This window comes from Thunnus thynnus, chromosome 17 (genome assembly GCF_963924715.1).
Source record: "Thunnus thynnus chromosome 17, fThuThy2.1, whole genome shotgun sequence".
In the NCBI taxonomy this organism is placed as follows: Eukaryota; Metazoa; Chordata; class Actinopteri; order Scombriformes; family Scombridae; genus Thunnus; species Thunnus thynnus.
This window is the reverse complement of record NC_089533.1, coordinates 11,969,039-11,987,440: the sequence shown is the minus strand read 5'-3', so window position 1 is coordinate 11,987,440 and position 18,402 is coordinate 11,969,039. Positions and strand designations below refer to the sequence as shown.

At 39.3% G+C, this 18,402-nt stretch overlaps 1 protein-coding gene across 1 annotated transcript; it reads left to right on the top strand.

Moving 5' to 3' along the window:
• Nucleotides 1-186: 186 nt before the first annotated feature.
• On the top strand, nucleotides 187-18,247 carry lmx1al (LIM homeobox transcription factor 1, alpha-like). The gene is made up of 9 exons (XM_067615468.1): nucleotides 187-623; nucleotides 2,640-2,728; nucleotides 3,600-3,789; nucleotides 14,800-15,032; nucleotides 15,246-15,409; nucleotides 15,546-15,623; nucleotides 15,718-15,838; nucleotides 15,942-16,097; nucleotides 16,577-18,247. Exons 1-9 carry the CDS (start codon nucleotides 580-582, stop codon nucleotides 16,732-16,734), a joined length of 1,233 nt encoding a protein of 410 aa, XP_067471569.1. The 5' UTR covers nucleotides 187-579; the 3' UTR covers nucleotides 16,735-18,247.
• Nucleotides 18,248-18,402: the final 155 nt, after the last annotated feature.

Below are 18,402 nucleotides of genomic sequence, written 5' to 3'. Positions count from 1 at the left end.
ATTTGTTTTGGTTTGCAGTGTAATGGCATTGAAATCGAGGCAACATTTTCTGGTGTCTAGATGGAGTTATGTTAAATGCAGCTGCTATCATCTTCATTTGCCTTTGTTCTTTTCATAATATCGTACCAGAATCAGGCAATTTACGCATATAATAAGATAACAACGACCATAATAGCTCGATTCCCACGTAAACAGTGTCTCACCGCAAGTCCTTTCACGTATGAACTGCGCCCTTTAAAGTCTCCGTCTAACCTCGAACACAAATGCAAAAGATCATCCTCATCTGAATTATCAATAGGCTGCATCATCGCTCATCTTCCCCTCATCATCTCCCGCACCTTCTCCCTCCCTCTCTGTCTGTCCATCTCCTCCCTCTGCGCCTTTTTTACGCACAAAACAAGTCGGAGCGCACACACACGGCTGGCGGAGAAAACAGGAGAGACAATAGACAATAGTTTGGGTCATCATGGTATTTGGATTTTTACCGTAGGGCAACATGCACGCCGGACTGTGACGTACAGGTGAACAATCCGTAAACGCTTCTGTTCATTTGCTGGCCGAAAGTTTCCCCAGTTTTTAATGTTGCCAACCGAGATTTCAGGAGGAGTGTGTTTCACCTCAAGGTAAGACTCTGCAACTCAGGAACAGGTTGTCAGTGAAGGCAGACGTGTGATTTGATTTATATATTATATATATATATATAAATCAAATCACATTCAAATTCAAATTCAAATCATATTCTGCATGAATGATTCTTTCTGCTTGAATTGATATGTGTTTCTTACTCTTACAGTTCTAATTGTTAAAAATGCGCAGGTAAAACGATGGAGTCACAGTGACCTTGCTATCTGATAAGTTATGGTCTTTGACTTGGTGTGTTCATCCAACTAGAAAGATCATATAGTAGAGCCTGTTTCTAACAGGTTTCAGTTGGTGGTTCAGTATCAAATACATTGCTTTGGATGGAGGATGTCTGATGCTCATCGTGGATAATAATTCTTTATCATTAGTTTTCAGCAGTTTTATGAGTAAAGTAATGACATCCTAACAGTCAGGTGTTCAAGTTTGTCATGTTTTTTCTTTTTTCTTTTTTTTAACTTTTGATAGCACAAAGGTAATCCTGGTTTAACAGCTTTTTAAACTTAACTATATTAATTTGTGAGCTTTAAAAGGTTGGTCCCACCTTCAGAAGCTTCTTCCTTGAATGGTCATCTTTTACCTTTGCTTTGTTTTTTTTGGCATCAACTTTAAAGAACAATATTGATCCTCATATAATATGACAATTATATTCCTTTAATTATAGCTCCAGGTTACCTGCAGGAAAGTTAATGATTTATTTTTTTAATTTTTTTATTCATTATGTGAGTGTCAGGCTGTTAGTCTCGACATGTAATTATCGATGCATTACACAAATGTGTCAGTAATGTATTCAGCCCGCAGTTAGGCAAAACACCAAATCAGATTAGTTGTATTTACATAATTCATTTGTTTTATTTCATTACTTCATTTTCTGTAGCAATGCGTAACCTATTTTATATTTAGTAGAAATCACCGTACAGGCCTCTTAAAAGCTATTGTAAAAATTAGAGTATCGTCTTCACATCTTTATCGATATCAAAATAAAAACATCTAAATAAAATTAAGCATCCAATTGGATTATAAGCTTAATAAATATTATGATAGTAAAATACTACAGAATCTAAAGGAAACTGTAAATAATCTACATAGTTTAAGGTGCTCGCAAAAAAGAAAAAAAGAAAAGATTATTCGTCAAATTTTCCTCAATTCCTCTTATATTTTCTCTGGATTTGTCGATATTTACAATGAATTTTGTATGATCCAAAATGCCGTAAACTTCTTTTATGCTTCTTCCATCATAATCCATTTTAATGTAATGGTACAGTTGGACAAATATGAAAGTAGAAACTAGAATTAATATCATTCAGTTAATATAAATCAATTACTGAATGCAAGAAGCCTTAAAACGTGTTCATATATTTTCATATTCATTTCAACACAAATATGTTGAAAATTACACTATTACAGATTATTACAAAGGCAAAGACATATAAATAGTTGTTTGTATGAGAAAATAGGCCTACGTAATTTTGGGGGCATTTTCACAATTTTATACTATATTTAAATATTTGTGTTTATTTATTTTATTTTATTTTATTCTTACTATCTTAAGTGTTATTTAAAGTCAGACATAAACTAACCAAATATTAGCTGATTAGATTTATGGCCCATTTCTGTAGCCTAATTTTAATCTAAATTTAAACCTATATAATTGGCATAATTGATGTTTGACGCTCATATATAATTCCTTTTATTTGGATTTTCATTATATTCTATTCTAGATACATGAGCCGCTTTTTTAAATCATTTTTATTTCTGCTTTTATGAACTGTCCAAACTGTGTGTGTTTGAGTGTGTGATTGTGGGAATTCGGTCTAATTTTGTATCTTTACTGTTATAATTTAAAATGTCGTAGAAACGTGTCTGGTCTTCATAGTGTGCGTGCATCAATCTATATTTTCTCTTACAAATTCCCTTATTTTCAAATGGATTTACTGCAGTGGTTCAGCTGATATTTTAGAGATAAACGCATTTTGGGTTGGTTTTTTTTCTCTCTGCAGCAGTCACACTGAGGGAAGGAGAGAAGGGATGAAAACAGAGGAGAGCCATCAGTCCTGTCTGCAGCAGCCTCCATCCTCGACGCCTTTTGGTGAGTGAAACCGACAATTTGTTGCATGAGGCCACAGAGGAAATAAACTCTTCATCAATCGCTCAAAATTCAGGCCTTTCTACACCTGTGCAGAAATATCAGGGCAACAAAGGAGAAAATAAAGACAAATCGGGGCAAAAGCTCATAATAAACTCACTATTTGTGAATATTACCATGAGGAAGAAATATCATCATAAATTCACTTTAACCTCGCTAATTATTATAAATGTATATATAAAAGTATAAATCCCTACAGAAGTAGGCTGTTATTTATACTATTAAGTAGGTCTGTGACAAAATTAGCAGCCTAGAAATATTATTTGAATGTTAGAGACACCATAGAGGAAAATAAAACAACAAAACGTGGACTATAATATATATAAAATTATATTAAAGAGGATTAAAAACAACAACAATGTTAAAGTAGTGAGATGTTTTTCACGTCGAAAATAAAAAAAAACATTTTCAATGTTTTTTTTAAGGTTAGCCTACAATAAATCACAGGTAGGCTACACAAAAAGTCACTCTAGGCTTATTTTAATATTCCAGGAACATTTTTTAATCTTGAGATTTTTTGAAGTATCAAACAGATGAGTTATAGCCTACTTACTGAACATGGCGGATAGTGATGTCATAGTGGCTTTCATTTTTCCTCCATGTCGAAGGAAACAGTTTTGCGCCAAATATTGAAAAATATACAACAAAAGTATAACGCAATGTGCAAGTTTCCCAGTGTTTTCACAACAGTGGAGAGAAATAAGGAGTCATAATTGTATTTGGGGGAGGGGGTTGCATTGCGGGGGACTTGGACTCTTGACCCCAGTATTTTGAATACCCTGCTTTCGGCCCTGCCTCGATATGCTCCCTCCAGGTCCGGAGTACACGGGAGGGGGAGAGGTGTGCGCGGGCTGCGACTCTCCCATCGCAGACCGCTTCCTGCTGCGCGTGAACGAGCGCTCCTGGCACGAGACCTGCGTCAAGTGCACCGTGTGTTTGAGCGCGCTCACCGGGACCTGTTACTGCAGGGACCGCCTGCTCTACTGCAAGCTCGACTATGAGAAGTAAGAGCAAAACACACACACACACACACACACATTTAAGTCCGTATCACTGTTTGTTGTTCCTCCAATGAGAGTATAAGGCAGAAGTACTCAAACCCTCTACTTAAAATAATAGGATAGAAGAAGAATAACTCATGTTCTCAAATCAGTTTAATGCAATCTACAGGTTGATAAAAAAATTTACTAGTAACACAAAAACATGTCTTCTTCACCATCGAGCTGAAACAAGACTGTTTTCAGAGTTCAGTCATTTTGGTGACACGTGATTTTTTTTTTTTTTTTTTTTTTTACACTGACATATTCTAGGTTTATCTCTAAAATATTAATTTTGCAAAGTAAAAAGTAACTACAGTCATCAGATAGATGTAGAGGAATAAAAACACATATTTCCGTCTGTGTAGTGGATGACAATATAAACATAGTAAATACATTTACTTCCCAAATCAATCAATTTTTTTTTGTGATCAACTTTTTATTGATAGGTTACATACAGTATATCTATCTATACACATACCCATACACACAACAACATACTCAAAAGCGTGTAGCCTACAAATACCGTAAGATAATTAATGATTCACAGCTTACACATGAACAGAAATCCATTTACAAACCCATGTAAAAACATATTTAAATCACAAAAGACTACAAATGTGGAGACCCCATTAAATCCCCCTCTTCCCTTCCCACCCACCTCTTCTCAACCCTTTTGACCAGTATAACCACTAACTAATCAATCCATTATTAACAGTATTAAGGTTAAAATAGTTTCAGCTGTAAAACGACAATTTCCTCAAATCAGAAGCAAGTTGAAGTGATGTCAGCCTCCTTGTACCTTGTTTTCAAGCCAAGAAGAAGCTACATTCACACATTATGTTGATTTTTAAAGACAAAGTCGTGTTTTCATGGCGCACCTCATAATACAGTCATCTTCATCCTCTCTGTGTTTCTGGTTAGCTGGCCCATTTTTGTCACGGTAATTTGAAAGTGATATGATATTTACAAAGTTACATGCTAATGTGGTCGTTGTAATGTGTAGAGGGTGTGGTGTTTTGCCATAGCTGATACTTTGCAGCCAGTTGTAACACACATTGAAACTGAACCCACTTCTTTCTTTGTCAATCAAGTAAAACTCCGTTAAAGAAAGTATTTAATAGGAAATTAGGAAGAATAAGTCAGAGTTAGAGGTTTAATATGTGATAAACTGATAAATAAACTTGTTTGTTAAAGTTGTTTGTTTCTCTTAACAATAGCAAAGATCTGTTAAAAAATCCAGACTAAACCACTTCTGACTACACCTCATTTGTGCACAATATTGTTCAGACTGAAACAACATTGACAGTTACTGAGTAAATAAATGTAGGTGTCAAGAGAGGTGAAGTATTTGCAATGCAAATGACCCTCAAATGAATGAGTGCTAACACTGCAAAATTTTGAGCTGAAGATGAACATAACTAAATTAAAAAGTATGGAATATGAGCTTTACAGATGTTTAGTAAAACTTTTTGATCGTTTTAAATAAAAGTTAAAAGTGACCTCAGTCTCCCTTACACCCCCTGACCCCCCCTACCAAAACATATCTTACAAAAAAAATGCCTTTAGTGTAACTTAAGAAATATTTTAAATTCAAGGTCAACCCCAAAAGTCCATCATAACAAACGAGGGTTGTGTAGAAAATCTTTCATTCATTCTAAATTGTCGGCTACAATAAGATAAGTTTATCTACAATTAATTAATTTAAAATCTTATTTCACAACACAAAACATCAATACTGGATATGAAAATTTGACTGAACGTGAGTGTGATACTGCTTCAATTAAGTTTTGTAACATGTAGAAATAGAATATATGGTGTTGTCAGACAGTTTGTAAACCACTTGGGAATTTAAGGTTTCAAATGGCTCATTTGAATTGAAGGCTCTCGGTCTGATTGACATTGTGGGTTATATGGAGACATTTGGGAGCCTCTTTCCCCCTCTAAGGATTGTAATAAGATTTTTTTGTTTGTAGTTGACTGTTGAAAATGTGTTTGTCCACTCATAAATTCATTTATAGGATAATTCCCATAGTGTTTATATTCACAATCTCATTTGAATGAACAGCACTTGTTTCATGTTTAATAGTCATGCGATACACAGCATACAATACAATACATCATTGTGTGATGATTCAACTCTGTGGTAATATTTGAGGCTGTACCGTGTGTGTGTGTGTGTGTGTGTGTGTGTGTCGCGGTCAATGGGTATGACTGCAGTGGGAGCTCCAGGGGTAGAAGGCTGAAGGACGAGCCTGCAGCTTGTTATCATTGTTTTGAAAAGTGTCAGACGGCATCCAGCAGCTCCCACTGTACCTGACATCTGGAGGAGAGAGAGAGAGAGTGTATACACACACACACACACACACACAAACAGAGAAAGAGAAACTGGCTGATGAAAGTCCTATTGTGTAACGTTTATCTGGAAAAATGAGTGGTTGTAGTGGAGGCAATAGCTTATCATAAATGAAGCACCGGGTTCGTTTTCAGTGATGGAATGAAAAAGCGTATTTGCTCTCCTCGTGTAATGACCGTTAATTGTAGATCCAAATTAATAGTCAGAGGCTCAATCACTGTGGTGTTGATTTAGTCCCCTATACATTGCATATGGATAGTTGCCTTGTTGTGTGAGTCGGTGCCAAACTTGGCACACTGTACTGCTTGTGACCTTCAACGGATCAGCAACAATGTCTCCCTGTTTTCCCTGCAGTCTGTCCATCAGCGCCTTACACCACACACTCCTCCCCCTCATCTACAGCAGGTGTGTGCATTGTAACAGGCAACCAAGTCCAAGAATTTGAAACATGCACAAGAATTTGAGGGGAATTTATATAATTATTAGGGGATGCTAATTTTCTTTTAACCCTCTAATTGAAGCTTGGTGCCATTTTAGTTCCAGCTGGTTGAAAGAGGCAGAGGCAGATAAACTGTATGATGTCACATTGATATAAGTTTTCCAGGTATTGAATTAATCAAACTAATTTTGAAGCAGCGTGTGTGGATGAAATGTATACATACATGGTAAGATGGCATCTTGCAGGCTTTTCTAGCTCCCACTGGGTTATTTTCCATGTCTCCCTCATGCAGTATCTCTGGCTTGTCCAAATATTTTTTAATTTATCCCTTGCTTTGATTACATCACCCAGCACACACAGGCAGACTTCTCCTCCCTGGCGCTCCCTCAGCATAAGTTAAAGGCCACATTGTACTAATTTTACAGTGCAGCTACTCTGCTCATCTGTTGGCGTGTGCTTTTCAGTAGTTTGCTGTCTCCGAAGAAAATGAATTAGAAAAAAATGCTGAATGTGTTTAGGGCGATATAGCTCTGATTTTTTTTATATTTAATATATTCTGTTGAGGTGGAGATAAAAAAGAAAAGCATCAGTTAAAATGAGGAACCAAATATAATTTTTAAATGTGACCCATCCCCCACCTTGAGTTATCTGGGCTATATTGCCTTGGGGCTAAAGTTTGTTTAACATTTTGCATTTTTCATGTTTTTGAAGAAAATTTTGCCTCAAAATTATTCAAAATGGACTGCTTTTGAGTCTTCAGATAATCAATAAGCAATTACGTTTTCTTATATCTATACCACTACCCTACTCATATCAAGCCAATTGTTATCCATGTAAAAAACAAAACAGGAGGTATGCCTTCAGTTTTGAGTTGTCCTGGTCTCATCTGTTATGGAAATTAGGGGATTTAGACACCATATACTCAAGTGCGTCTTGTGGATTTTTCTTGTGGATTTATTTTTGTTTTTAAACCTCAAGAAATACTCTGTAACTCCATCCTGTTATGGACCAGATGTTCAGCAAGAAGCTTTAGAAAAATTTTTAAGGCAAGACTTCCCTCTACACTCTAAAGTGCCATCAGTATTTTTTAAAGGACAAGTGCAATGCATCACTCATACCAACAAGATGGGAAGAATAATAAAAATGTGGATGGAAAACATTTAATACATCAGAAACACAAGCTGGGTATTACTGAGCAACACTTAAGAAGAAATTTAGGATTTTTAAACAAAGCAATTAAAAGCAAAGCACAAGTTTCCAACTGTAAATTAAAAACATTTATTTTAAATAAAAGTTACAAGATGATTAAATATCATTCTGCTTGAAAATAAGAGTAGCTGATTTGCAGAACATGCATGAATAATTTCTATAACCTTCAGTATCCTACATGCACTTTGTACATTGTCATTGTCTTTCACAGACTGGGTCAACATTATGGTTCCTTGCCAAACTGAGCGGTATAAGGCCAGTGTTCCCTGGTCAATAGTGCTGAGCCCAGACAGAATAGAGGGTAGCCTGGCTGTGCAGAGCCTGCAAGCTCCCTTGTAAGCCCCATAAAGGCAGCTTCAGCCCTGTGAAAAACAGGTCACCGGGGTGGATATTCACTAAACCTTGGGTTTAATACCTCACTCTGTGGGGTGGAGGGCACAGAGACTACATCTAGGTTTACAAACTCCGTCTCTCCAGACGGAGAGAGGGAGACCCTGCCGCCATAGTTATGGAATCTCCCTCTGCTGACTGAGTAGCTATATGTGAGTCTAACACCAACATCCTGGTGTAGTATCTCCTCGGGTTACTCTGCGTTTATGCGAGTGAACTTCTGAGTCTTACTGCTCTAAAACACTGAGACTGAGGATAGATACATGCATCCTCTTCCCCTCCATACCCCCACCGTACCCACCGTTCCTCTCGCTGTCTCTCTATCGGTTACCTCATTCATCACTGTCTGCTTTGTAATAATATTTCTCTATTCCAAACCTCATTTCCTTTTCGTTGAGATTGATAGCAGCGATGACACCAAACAGTTTATCTCCCTGATTATCCCTTGTTTTCTCTTAATCGCCCCCCCCCCCCACCGCCCCCTCCACCCTCAGTGCCTCTTTGTGTCTCAGGATGGGGATGGGAGGAGGAGGAGGAGGAGGAGGTGGGGAGGCTGATTGGGTACAGTGCTAATTACCCAGCGTTCTCTGGCTGTCCTGTGATGACAGGCCTGACACTGGGCTGTAGGGAAATACTATTAGAGAGAATTATGCAATGACACGTCAGAGGGACAACAAGCTCTTATCCTGATCAGCTAGCACCTAAATACCGAGTGACGAATGAATACCATATGAGTAACCTTTAATACTGTGAGTCTAGATACTGAAACTGTCATAGTTTTAAAGGGTATGTCACCTTTTGAAATGACTTTTACAACTAGAACTTACTTCGAGTGACGTCTTTTGCAGGTAGATTGGGTTTTATTTGCCCATGTTTTGAGACATTCAACTTTAAGATTGAACAGGAGTGTAATTTTGTTTGTGGTGCTCACAGCCATGAAAAAGTACATTTGCAAATTACATAACATTTTTTAAAAAAACAGCAATGTGTCCTCAGAAACAATATCGTGATTGTATTAGGGTGGCAGCAGAAATATCAGAAACTGATATCTATCTCCTATCTGCATGGCCAGAAAGCATCAGAGATAAGTAAGAAAACATTTTTAATTTCAGGGAATCCATCTTGAAATAATTGAACATTTCTGCCCACATAATGCAAGTGAAAGGAAAGTTTGTGGTTCAGTGCAGAGCTGCAATTATTAAATTAATTATTTTGATAATCAATTAATAATTTTAAGTAATTTTTAAAAAGAAAATTTCCAAATGATTCCAGCTTCTCAAGTGTGACTATTTTCTAGTTTCTTTAGTCTTCTATGATAATCAACTAAATATCTTGGATTTGTGGACTGTTGGTTGGGACAAAACAAGACATTTGAGGACATCATGGTCTCTGGGAAACAGTGATTGATGTTTTTCATCATTTTCTGACACTGGACCAACCAACTAATTGATTAAATGAGAAAATAATCGACAGGTTAATCGATAATGAAAATAATCGTCAGTCGCAGCCCTAGCTCAGTGTGAGTTTAGGTGAGTCATGAGTCAGGACTGTACTATATGCATAAATCCCAACGCAGTTCTGAAATGTTGTAACACTCCTCCCTTACCCAGGAGTCGTACATTAGCTAAAGCTGCAGCTCAACAGATGATGGGTGGAAGTGTGCCGGAGGAAAGAAAAGTGGGGATGGGGGAGGTTTGCGTTGTTGAAGAACAGTAAGATTTTATGGTATAAATGAAATAACATCAGGGAGAAATCTCAGTGATGGAGAAAGGGTTATAAATGGGATAAAGACGGTAAAGACAAGGTGTCTGAGAGTTTTAGGAAGGGAACAGCTGCAGGGAGGGGCAGAGGTTTATCTGGGTGTGTGTGTGTGTGTGTGTGTGTGTGTGTGTGTGGTGATGGTGGTGGGGTGGGGGGGTGATATTGCCACTGTTTTTGCATAATGTGAGATGAGACCCCATCATCTTTCCTCCCCCACAACAATTTTATAACAGACAGCTAATAAATGTTTCATGGCAGAACAAGCTGCTCGCCTTGGCTTTATTAAATCTGAGATAATAAAAGCAGAGAGGAAGAGGGAAAAAAGAGAGAGAGAGAGAGAATAGGGGGTCGCACTAGAGAGGGAGCGATAGGGAGATCGGCGTAGACTTTTCTCAAATCGACCGGCTGTATCTCCTGTTTCTGGGGCAACGGGTCCCGCTGTCCCCCGTCACCCCCTCCCCACTGCTTCCCGCTCCGCCAGAGACAGACAGGAAATGAGAAACGGGCAGACAGGATATTGCGTTCTGGTGGCCTGGGGATTATCTAAACTAACACACACACACACACACTCCCTCACGCACACACAAACACACATCTAGGCTGTATCCACACACATAGCATTCATTCTTGGTAGCATCAGGTGTACATCGCACACACCCAGAGACACATATCATGCAGACCATGCACATCATGCAGGTTTTTAGATGTTACTTTACACAGGTTCATTACTTTTGGTTTTGAATGTTACAGGCTTCAGTGCTGCTCTCATGTAGAGCCGGTGTTATTACCAGTGTGCACGATTTACACTGAGAGTCATGACATGTAACTGTATAACTGTGAGATTGGCTGAGGGTTTTTGGCAGAAATGCCTCTGAAAATGTGTTCCATACACCGAAGGCCCTCGTGGCCATTAGGTAATAATGATTACATGGTTTTTACAAATTTTGGGGAGCATTCATTGAGCAATAGGACTGTTTATGATGTTAGTTTATTGATGCATGATATGGAGCACAAATGACAGCATCTGTCAGTGTTTTATTGATGTTTGTACCCAGGCACCTTATCTGTGTTTACACAAACTGTGCATATTTGTGTTTATGTGACTGTATATATACCCATGTGTGTGTATGTATGTGCCTGTTTGGGACTGCACTATATGTATATATGTATTTATATACATGCGTGTGTGTGTGTGTGTGTGTGTGTGAGTGTGTGTGTGTGTGTGAGTGTGTGAGTGAGCGGTGGCAGGGGTAGCAAGTATCGTGGGGAATGCTGGGAGATTTTAATAACACAGAAGCAGTGCAGGGAGATTTAATAAAAGGAGATGATGTGATTACTGAACCTTGGCTCTGAGCCATTTTGCTTCACAGAGCAATATCCGCTGAAAGTGCGCACACACACACACACACACACATACACACACCCTTACACACACATCTAAGAAATGGATACTAAACAGAATACAACTTAAAAGTAAGATTGTTGCATATCATTGGTTGTTTTTGCATCCATTACATGAATTTTTGGATATACTTTCACTCTCAGGGTAGGTGTAAACACCCATTCGCATGACATACATTATGGTCATCCTGAATACATATGTGGGAATCATAAGCTAGTACATGAATATCTCAGCATATTACATGTTTCGAAACAGAAATGAATCTTAAACTATAGGGATGGAATCAAAATTAGACAGCTGTGGTACCAGGACCAAGCTCAAATTTGGGCTTGCTAAAGGAGGTAGATTGGAGTTAGTATAAGCAAACTCGTACCTGCATAAATATTCATCAATTATGAAAGCAAGCACGACAATTGTAATCGCTCTGAGACACATACATATTTATGAAATGATTGTGTTGCAGTCCAGACAATGTCGTGCTTGTCAGAGCTCACAGGCAAAACAATGCCACATGACACAGCTTAGGGAGATGACGAAGATTCTGTTATTCTGTTTGTATGCCTAAGATCTGAAATACAGCGAGCAAGAAATGATTATAACCACCCCAATACTTACAATACATCACCTTTTCCTGCTTGTTTACATTCGATCTCATAATCAGTGAGCTTTGACTTAGTCATGCCCCCTAACCCCTCCAAAATCCACAGGCAACGGAGGTGAAGTTGCTGGCGGCCAAAGTGACTAAGAGTTTGTACATCACAAGATCTCAAGGTTGACTGTTCTCTTCAGTCTTCTGTCTGCACTTACATGTCTGCTCTTTGTCATATAAACACATCACTTCATTAAAAGAAAGCCCTCTAGAGAGTTAATTCCTCTTCAAAATGTCTTTTCTGATAGATTTGTACACAGCTGGGGCTTTTCTTTACCTCTCAAATTTTTAGACTCTAATTTCATTCCACTTTTTTTTTTTTATATTGCAGAATTCAAATGCCGTAGAAAGGTCAGTGTCATGCAAAAATCTTTCTCTCCACTAATTCCTGACACAAGCAAAATTATGGCTGCTGCATTAGTGATATTCAGACTTTGAAAAATCATGTTTTGTGGTAATAGAAACTGATTGTTGACCTCATTATTCTGTATTTTATCATATACAAAATATAATCAAAAACACAAGCTTCTTTCATTTACAAGTAGCAAGTGTTTTAGACCTGTGGCCTCAAATTGAGAAACTATCTTTATCTTTAAACAAACATGTTTAATATATGTGCAAACGTTTCTCTAGGAAATTATCCAAGATATTATGTACTCAGATATACTGGGAAATTTATAGTTTCATCCACAACATGAATTCTGAGAGTGTGGGTGTGTTTGACCAGATAAATATAGTCTACCTCATTCGTGTGGCTGCTCTTTAACCATTATGTCCATAGTGATTTATTGGAGGCTACACCCTGGTCAGGGCCAGTGTGAATGATACTTCTATTAGAGGGATTAGACTGATCTACTTACAGACCCCCCTCTGTGGCAGTTGCCCCAAGTTGCCTTCATTTGCCATGTTGAGTAAATTCCTACCGTGCTGTGTACACCCCGATTAGGGACTGTGGGACTTAACCACCAACATCATCACTCTTATGTCAAGCAATCCTATGACAATTCTGTTGTATTTTGTTCACAGTGAAAGGAAGTGCTTAAAGTGTTGACGTGTGTATTTGGGTGGAGAGTGAGACTGCATAGATCAGTGTGATGATTGCTCTCCTAAATGAAATACATGTTAGATGCCAGATATTATGATTGGCATATGGATTCTTGCAGAATTTTTTTTTAGAGGCAGCATCTCGAAGACACTATGCAATATTACTATAAGAAAATGGGTTGAGCAACATGTACTTAAACACAAGGGCCTGTCACAATAGATCTATGTAGGGCTGCTTATAGGTACACTGGGGTTTTTGTGGTGACGTTAAGTTAGCGACACTGTCATTTGGGGAGTTTGGGGAGCGTTTGGCAGATGGATTGAGAAAGATTAGCCGTAGCAGCTGCGTTTGGGACAGAATCACAGATTAGGAGCTCTAATGTGCAGACCTGGCTCCTTCTTTACACTCCAGATTTGGGCAGCAACACCTTCCTATCACTCAGTCAGGGAGCGACAACACTTCTGTCTTCGTCCCTTCCTCCCCCTGTTCACTCCCCTCTCATGCTCCCTCCCTTCTTGCCCAGGTTTGTGTTTTGTTCCGGTGCTGTATTGTATCTCAATCCACAGACCTTTCTCTTCTTCATGCTCTGACTACTTTGTAAATCCTCCTGTTGAAGTGATATTCTGATGATCTAATGTATCTACCCTTCCAGCTTGTAGGTGTGTTGCACCACCAGCATGTTGATGGGTGCTGGTATGGTGAACGTTGGTAACTAGCCAATATCAGACTAGGTATACTGATACTTGGTGAGTGGGCGTGTGCAAATGTCTGTGTGCATGCCTGCGCGTGTGCATGTATGTGTGTGTGTGTGTGCGAGTTTCTATGTTTGTGTGTCTATGTGTGTTTTAGTGTGCATAAGTGAGAGGAGAGAGATTAACCCCATGCTATCCCCAATCCCTGGTTATGAGTTTACAGCGTCTGTCTGGCCATCGCACTGTTTAAACAACAATCTAATTAATCCTGTCTTTATTAGTTTCAGTGAACTGGGGAGGCAGGCTGGGAGGGCGTGAGGGAGAACTGGGAATGCTGGCAGAAAATACTGGGGAGGGAGGGGGAGGAAACCAAGTGCGAGAGCAGAGGATTTGAGAGGAATTTAATGGCAGAGACTTAGGCCCTGGGAATGGAAATAGGGATGTGAAGTGACGGTGAGGCAGAAGAGAAATTGAAGGGTTATAACATCTCACAGGAGGAGAGATGGAGGGACAAAAGGAGGAAAGTGGTCATGGGGAAAAGCAATGGACCTGAGAAACACTTTGTATTAAGCTTTATTCATAATGTTAAATCAGTGCTTTAAGATTGTGGGTGGGATACGGATAGACTGGTGTTCACCCCATTGAACAGATCTCAACATGTAAGGAATTAAAAGGCAAAAACTCACAACAGGCTGCTTTCTTATCATAAGCTCACTACTGCCACCTACTGTCATGAGGGAGAGAAGAAAATACATCATAAAAATGTAGACTACTGTTATTCCTCTCAGCAGATGTTCATATAGTTGCTCTGTGAATTGGGTAATGTTTATACGACCTTTAATTAAGCGACTATGCTAATCTCTACAATCATTGGAGCTGAGGGTAAATGTGTCGGAGCTCACGGTTTGTGCCTCCATCTTTAATTACCTCACCTTCCTTATTGTGCATTCCTTGACTCCCAACATGCCATGTTTTACAATTTATGTAAAGTGTCCCTCACATATAAGCCCACATGTCTCTCTGTGCACTTCCAGGCTGTTTGTAAGGAAGTGCAGCGCCTGTCTGCAGGTGATTGGACGTTCAGAGCTGATAATGCGCGTGCTAGGCCAGGTGTACCACCTGGGCTGCTTCAGCTGCTGTGAGTGTGAACGCCGGCTGCAGAGGGGTGATGAGTTTGTGCTGAAAGAAGGCCAGCTGCTCTGTCGCATGGACTATGAAAAGGAGAGGGAAATGCTTGCTGCCATTAGTCCCACACCAACTGAATCAGGTAAAGTAGGTTTGTTACATGGCTACTTGGCCTGAATCACATGTTTTACGTCTTCAACAGTTCACTATCTACTCAACTACTGGAGCCACATCAATGTTGAATACTTCCTCTTCTGTTGCCCAGACTTCCCTGCTTTTTATTTAAGAAAGAATGAAAATGCACCTTCTCATATGGGCTGTTCCGACTGCTTTGTTGTCTGCTTACCTTGCTCAGTGAAAAGTGAGGACGAGGACGGTGGAGGGGGATCTGGTGGGGGGAAGGCTGGTGATGAAGGCAAGGAGCACAAGCGTTCGAAACGACCACGCACTATCTTGACCACACAGCAGCGCCGTGCTTTCAAGGCCTCCTTTGAAGTGTCTGCTAAGCCTTGCCGCAAGGTGGGTGGATCAGCTTCTCTTGTCCAAGCCAGGAAATACTCCCTTGCCTTACAAAGTTCATTGTTCTTTGTTAGTACATAACCGTGTCTGACACTTAAAGTTCGTTATTTAAAACAACTCAAACTCTAACCTGTAGGTGAGGGAAACACTGGCTGCTGAGACTGGGCTGACAGTGCGAGTGGTGCAGGTGTGGTTTCAAAACCAGAGGGCCAAGGTTAGACTTTACATATTTCTTGGAAGATATGTTCAATCTCACAGATAAAACACAGAGAAATTTCACACCGACAGCGTGTCTCTTTGTGCCTCAGATGAAGAAGATAGCTCGGCGACAGCAGCAACAGCAGCAACAGCAGCAGGAACAAGAACAGCTGGGAGGGACCAGGAGAGGACCGAGTAGAGGGGGCCGCCAGAGCAACGATGACAGTGAGGGTAAGAACAGCACAAATGCAGGATTAAGGATAGAAGAATTGGCAACTATTAGAAGAACAGATTACAAAGTGGTATGTCTGAAGTGTTTCTCATCTCCACACAGATGGCTCTAGTACCCATGGCATGGATGGGATCCTGGGATATCCCTCTCTGCCTCGGCAGCAACTACTCACTCTGGACCCCAACATCTATGGTGGAGAGCCATTTCGACATGGGCTTACACCACCTCAGCTGAGCAATGAGCAGCTCCACTCTTATGGTAAGACAGAAGGTCAAAGCTGCAAGTTTGAAAGAAACAGTCACTTCATAATGAAAATTTTGTGATTATCTCTTCACCCTCATGACAGGGGAAACTACAAATCAAGGTCATGGGAAGTTAGCCTGTGTAGTTAAATTCTTCCAAACCACAGGGTTTAATGGGGCTTTGTACACTAGAGTCAAACAATTGCACTACCCATTTTTTTTTAATTATTTCCTTGGGAAATGTGCAGTGGGAGGCAAAACTTGAGCGTTTTAACTCAGAACAGTTGGGTTATGTTGCATTAGGTGCTAGGAAAATGTTTGAATTACATTTTTTGCAGTTGTAAAACAGATGTAAGGATATAAGGAAAAGGCTGACATTAAATTATGGGGCTGACTTACTGTCTTCAGGAGTGTTCATATTCTTCTGTGAGCTCTGGTACTAACTAAAGATCGCTCCACTTTAGCTGTGCACACTCTCGCTCTTTTTCGTCGCAGACTCAGAGACAGTGTTCCACGACCTGGACAGCGATGGAAGCCTCGGTCACCTTGGCGACTGCCTCCTAGCAACAGGGGAGGGTGGCCTCCTGCCAGGGCGAGTGGGAAACCCCATCGACCGTCTCTACTCCATGCAGAACTCCTACTTCACCTCCTGACCCTTATAAACTCTCACCCTCCCCCTCCTCTTTCACCTCTCACCTCAGAGATGCAGCTAATGGAGTCTGTCCATCAACATGCCTGTGGGACCACTCTCCATGAAACAGCCTACACCCAAACATCCCCTTATCACCGACAAAAATCATCACAAGTCAATCATAATAATAATAACACTTTACAGCAGATTAGCATAATGTTCCCATCATCTTTCTTAGATAAGAATCACATGCTGGAAATACAGACACTGTAAATGTCCAAGATATGTAAAGGGGCCTAAGTTTCTCCTGTTGTATTTATGTAATGTTCAATGAAATGAATGAGTTACATGGCACTTTTAAACAAAAAAACAAACAAAAAACAAACAAAAGACACATATTGATATGTATATCATGAATTACAGCTGATAATTGGTTGTTGAAAGTGAATTCATCAAGCAAGTTACATGTTAGGAGTCTTGGCAGGTCTTATGAGCAGCTGAGGGTCTAAATTAAATGAGTGTAATTACACTTTTGACAGGACCAGTGATTAGTTCTTGTGCGTGAAAGACTGCAGCGTATACAATACTGTATATGGATTGGAGTACAATTTTGCTCTCAGGTTAGTGTGTATGTTTATGTAACCTGAGCCATAACTCAGGATATTGTGCTGGATAGGATTACAATTTAACTTGCCCAATGATTTCAAGAATGTAGACTGGAAAGATAAATTTGAAGTGAACCTCCACATAAAATATTATTACTACATAGTTTTTGGTAATGCAATGCATGACAGGTATAATGCGGACCAAAAATCACATTTTTTTTTAGCATTAAGACAACACTACAGGGTCATTTGAAGAGCCTTATACGGAAACAGGGTTGTAGAAGGGATTACTGCTTTAGCTTTCCCTTTTCTTTTATAATATAATCACCAATAAGCAGCGCAAACAGCAAATAACAACCAATGGATCTATATTGCCCAAAACTTAGGACACTGGGTACATAATGATGTGCTCCAAATGTAAATGTGAGTATGACTGTGTTACAATTAATTGTTGTAGTCACCTTCTGTAATAATTTCTTTCTCGAACATCTCAGATTAGATGTTGTTAGGTAGATATTTTGTACCTTCTTCTGTGATAATCAACAAATATTTAAACTGTAGCATGATATTTATGTGTCACAAAGTAGGTTTAAATAAATAGCCTCCAGACTAAAGTTGGATAGCAAGTCTTGCAGCAAGCATCAGGATCAATCTCACAATGTGGTGCAGAATAAAATAGGATTAGGGCGATACTTGTTTCATTTAGATGCCAGTGATCGGCTACAGCTTGTGACATTCTTTCATGGCAATATGTTTTAACTCTGATCACCGACTCATGGTATTTTTACAGTGATATTTTTGTGAATGTAACTTATTTGTGTGGTATTAGGTGAGTTTCTATCTAACTTTTATGTTCAGTGACTGCCAGGTGATGTGCTTTGAATGTAATGTTGCCGTATCTTCAATACAATCTGCGGTTTCATCTTTGAAGTATGCCTGCCTCGTTTGTCCTAAATACGATAAATGAAGATGCACTGATCACTTTCTCATCTGGTATAAACAGAGTGTATAACACTTGAAAGGAGAGAATCTTTTTCCCCTCTATTACCTCCTTCAAAGTTTTAATAGTTCAACCAGAAAATGTC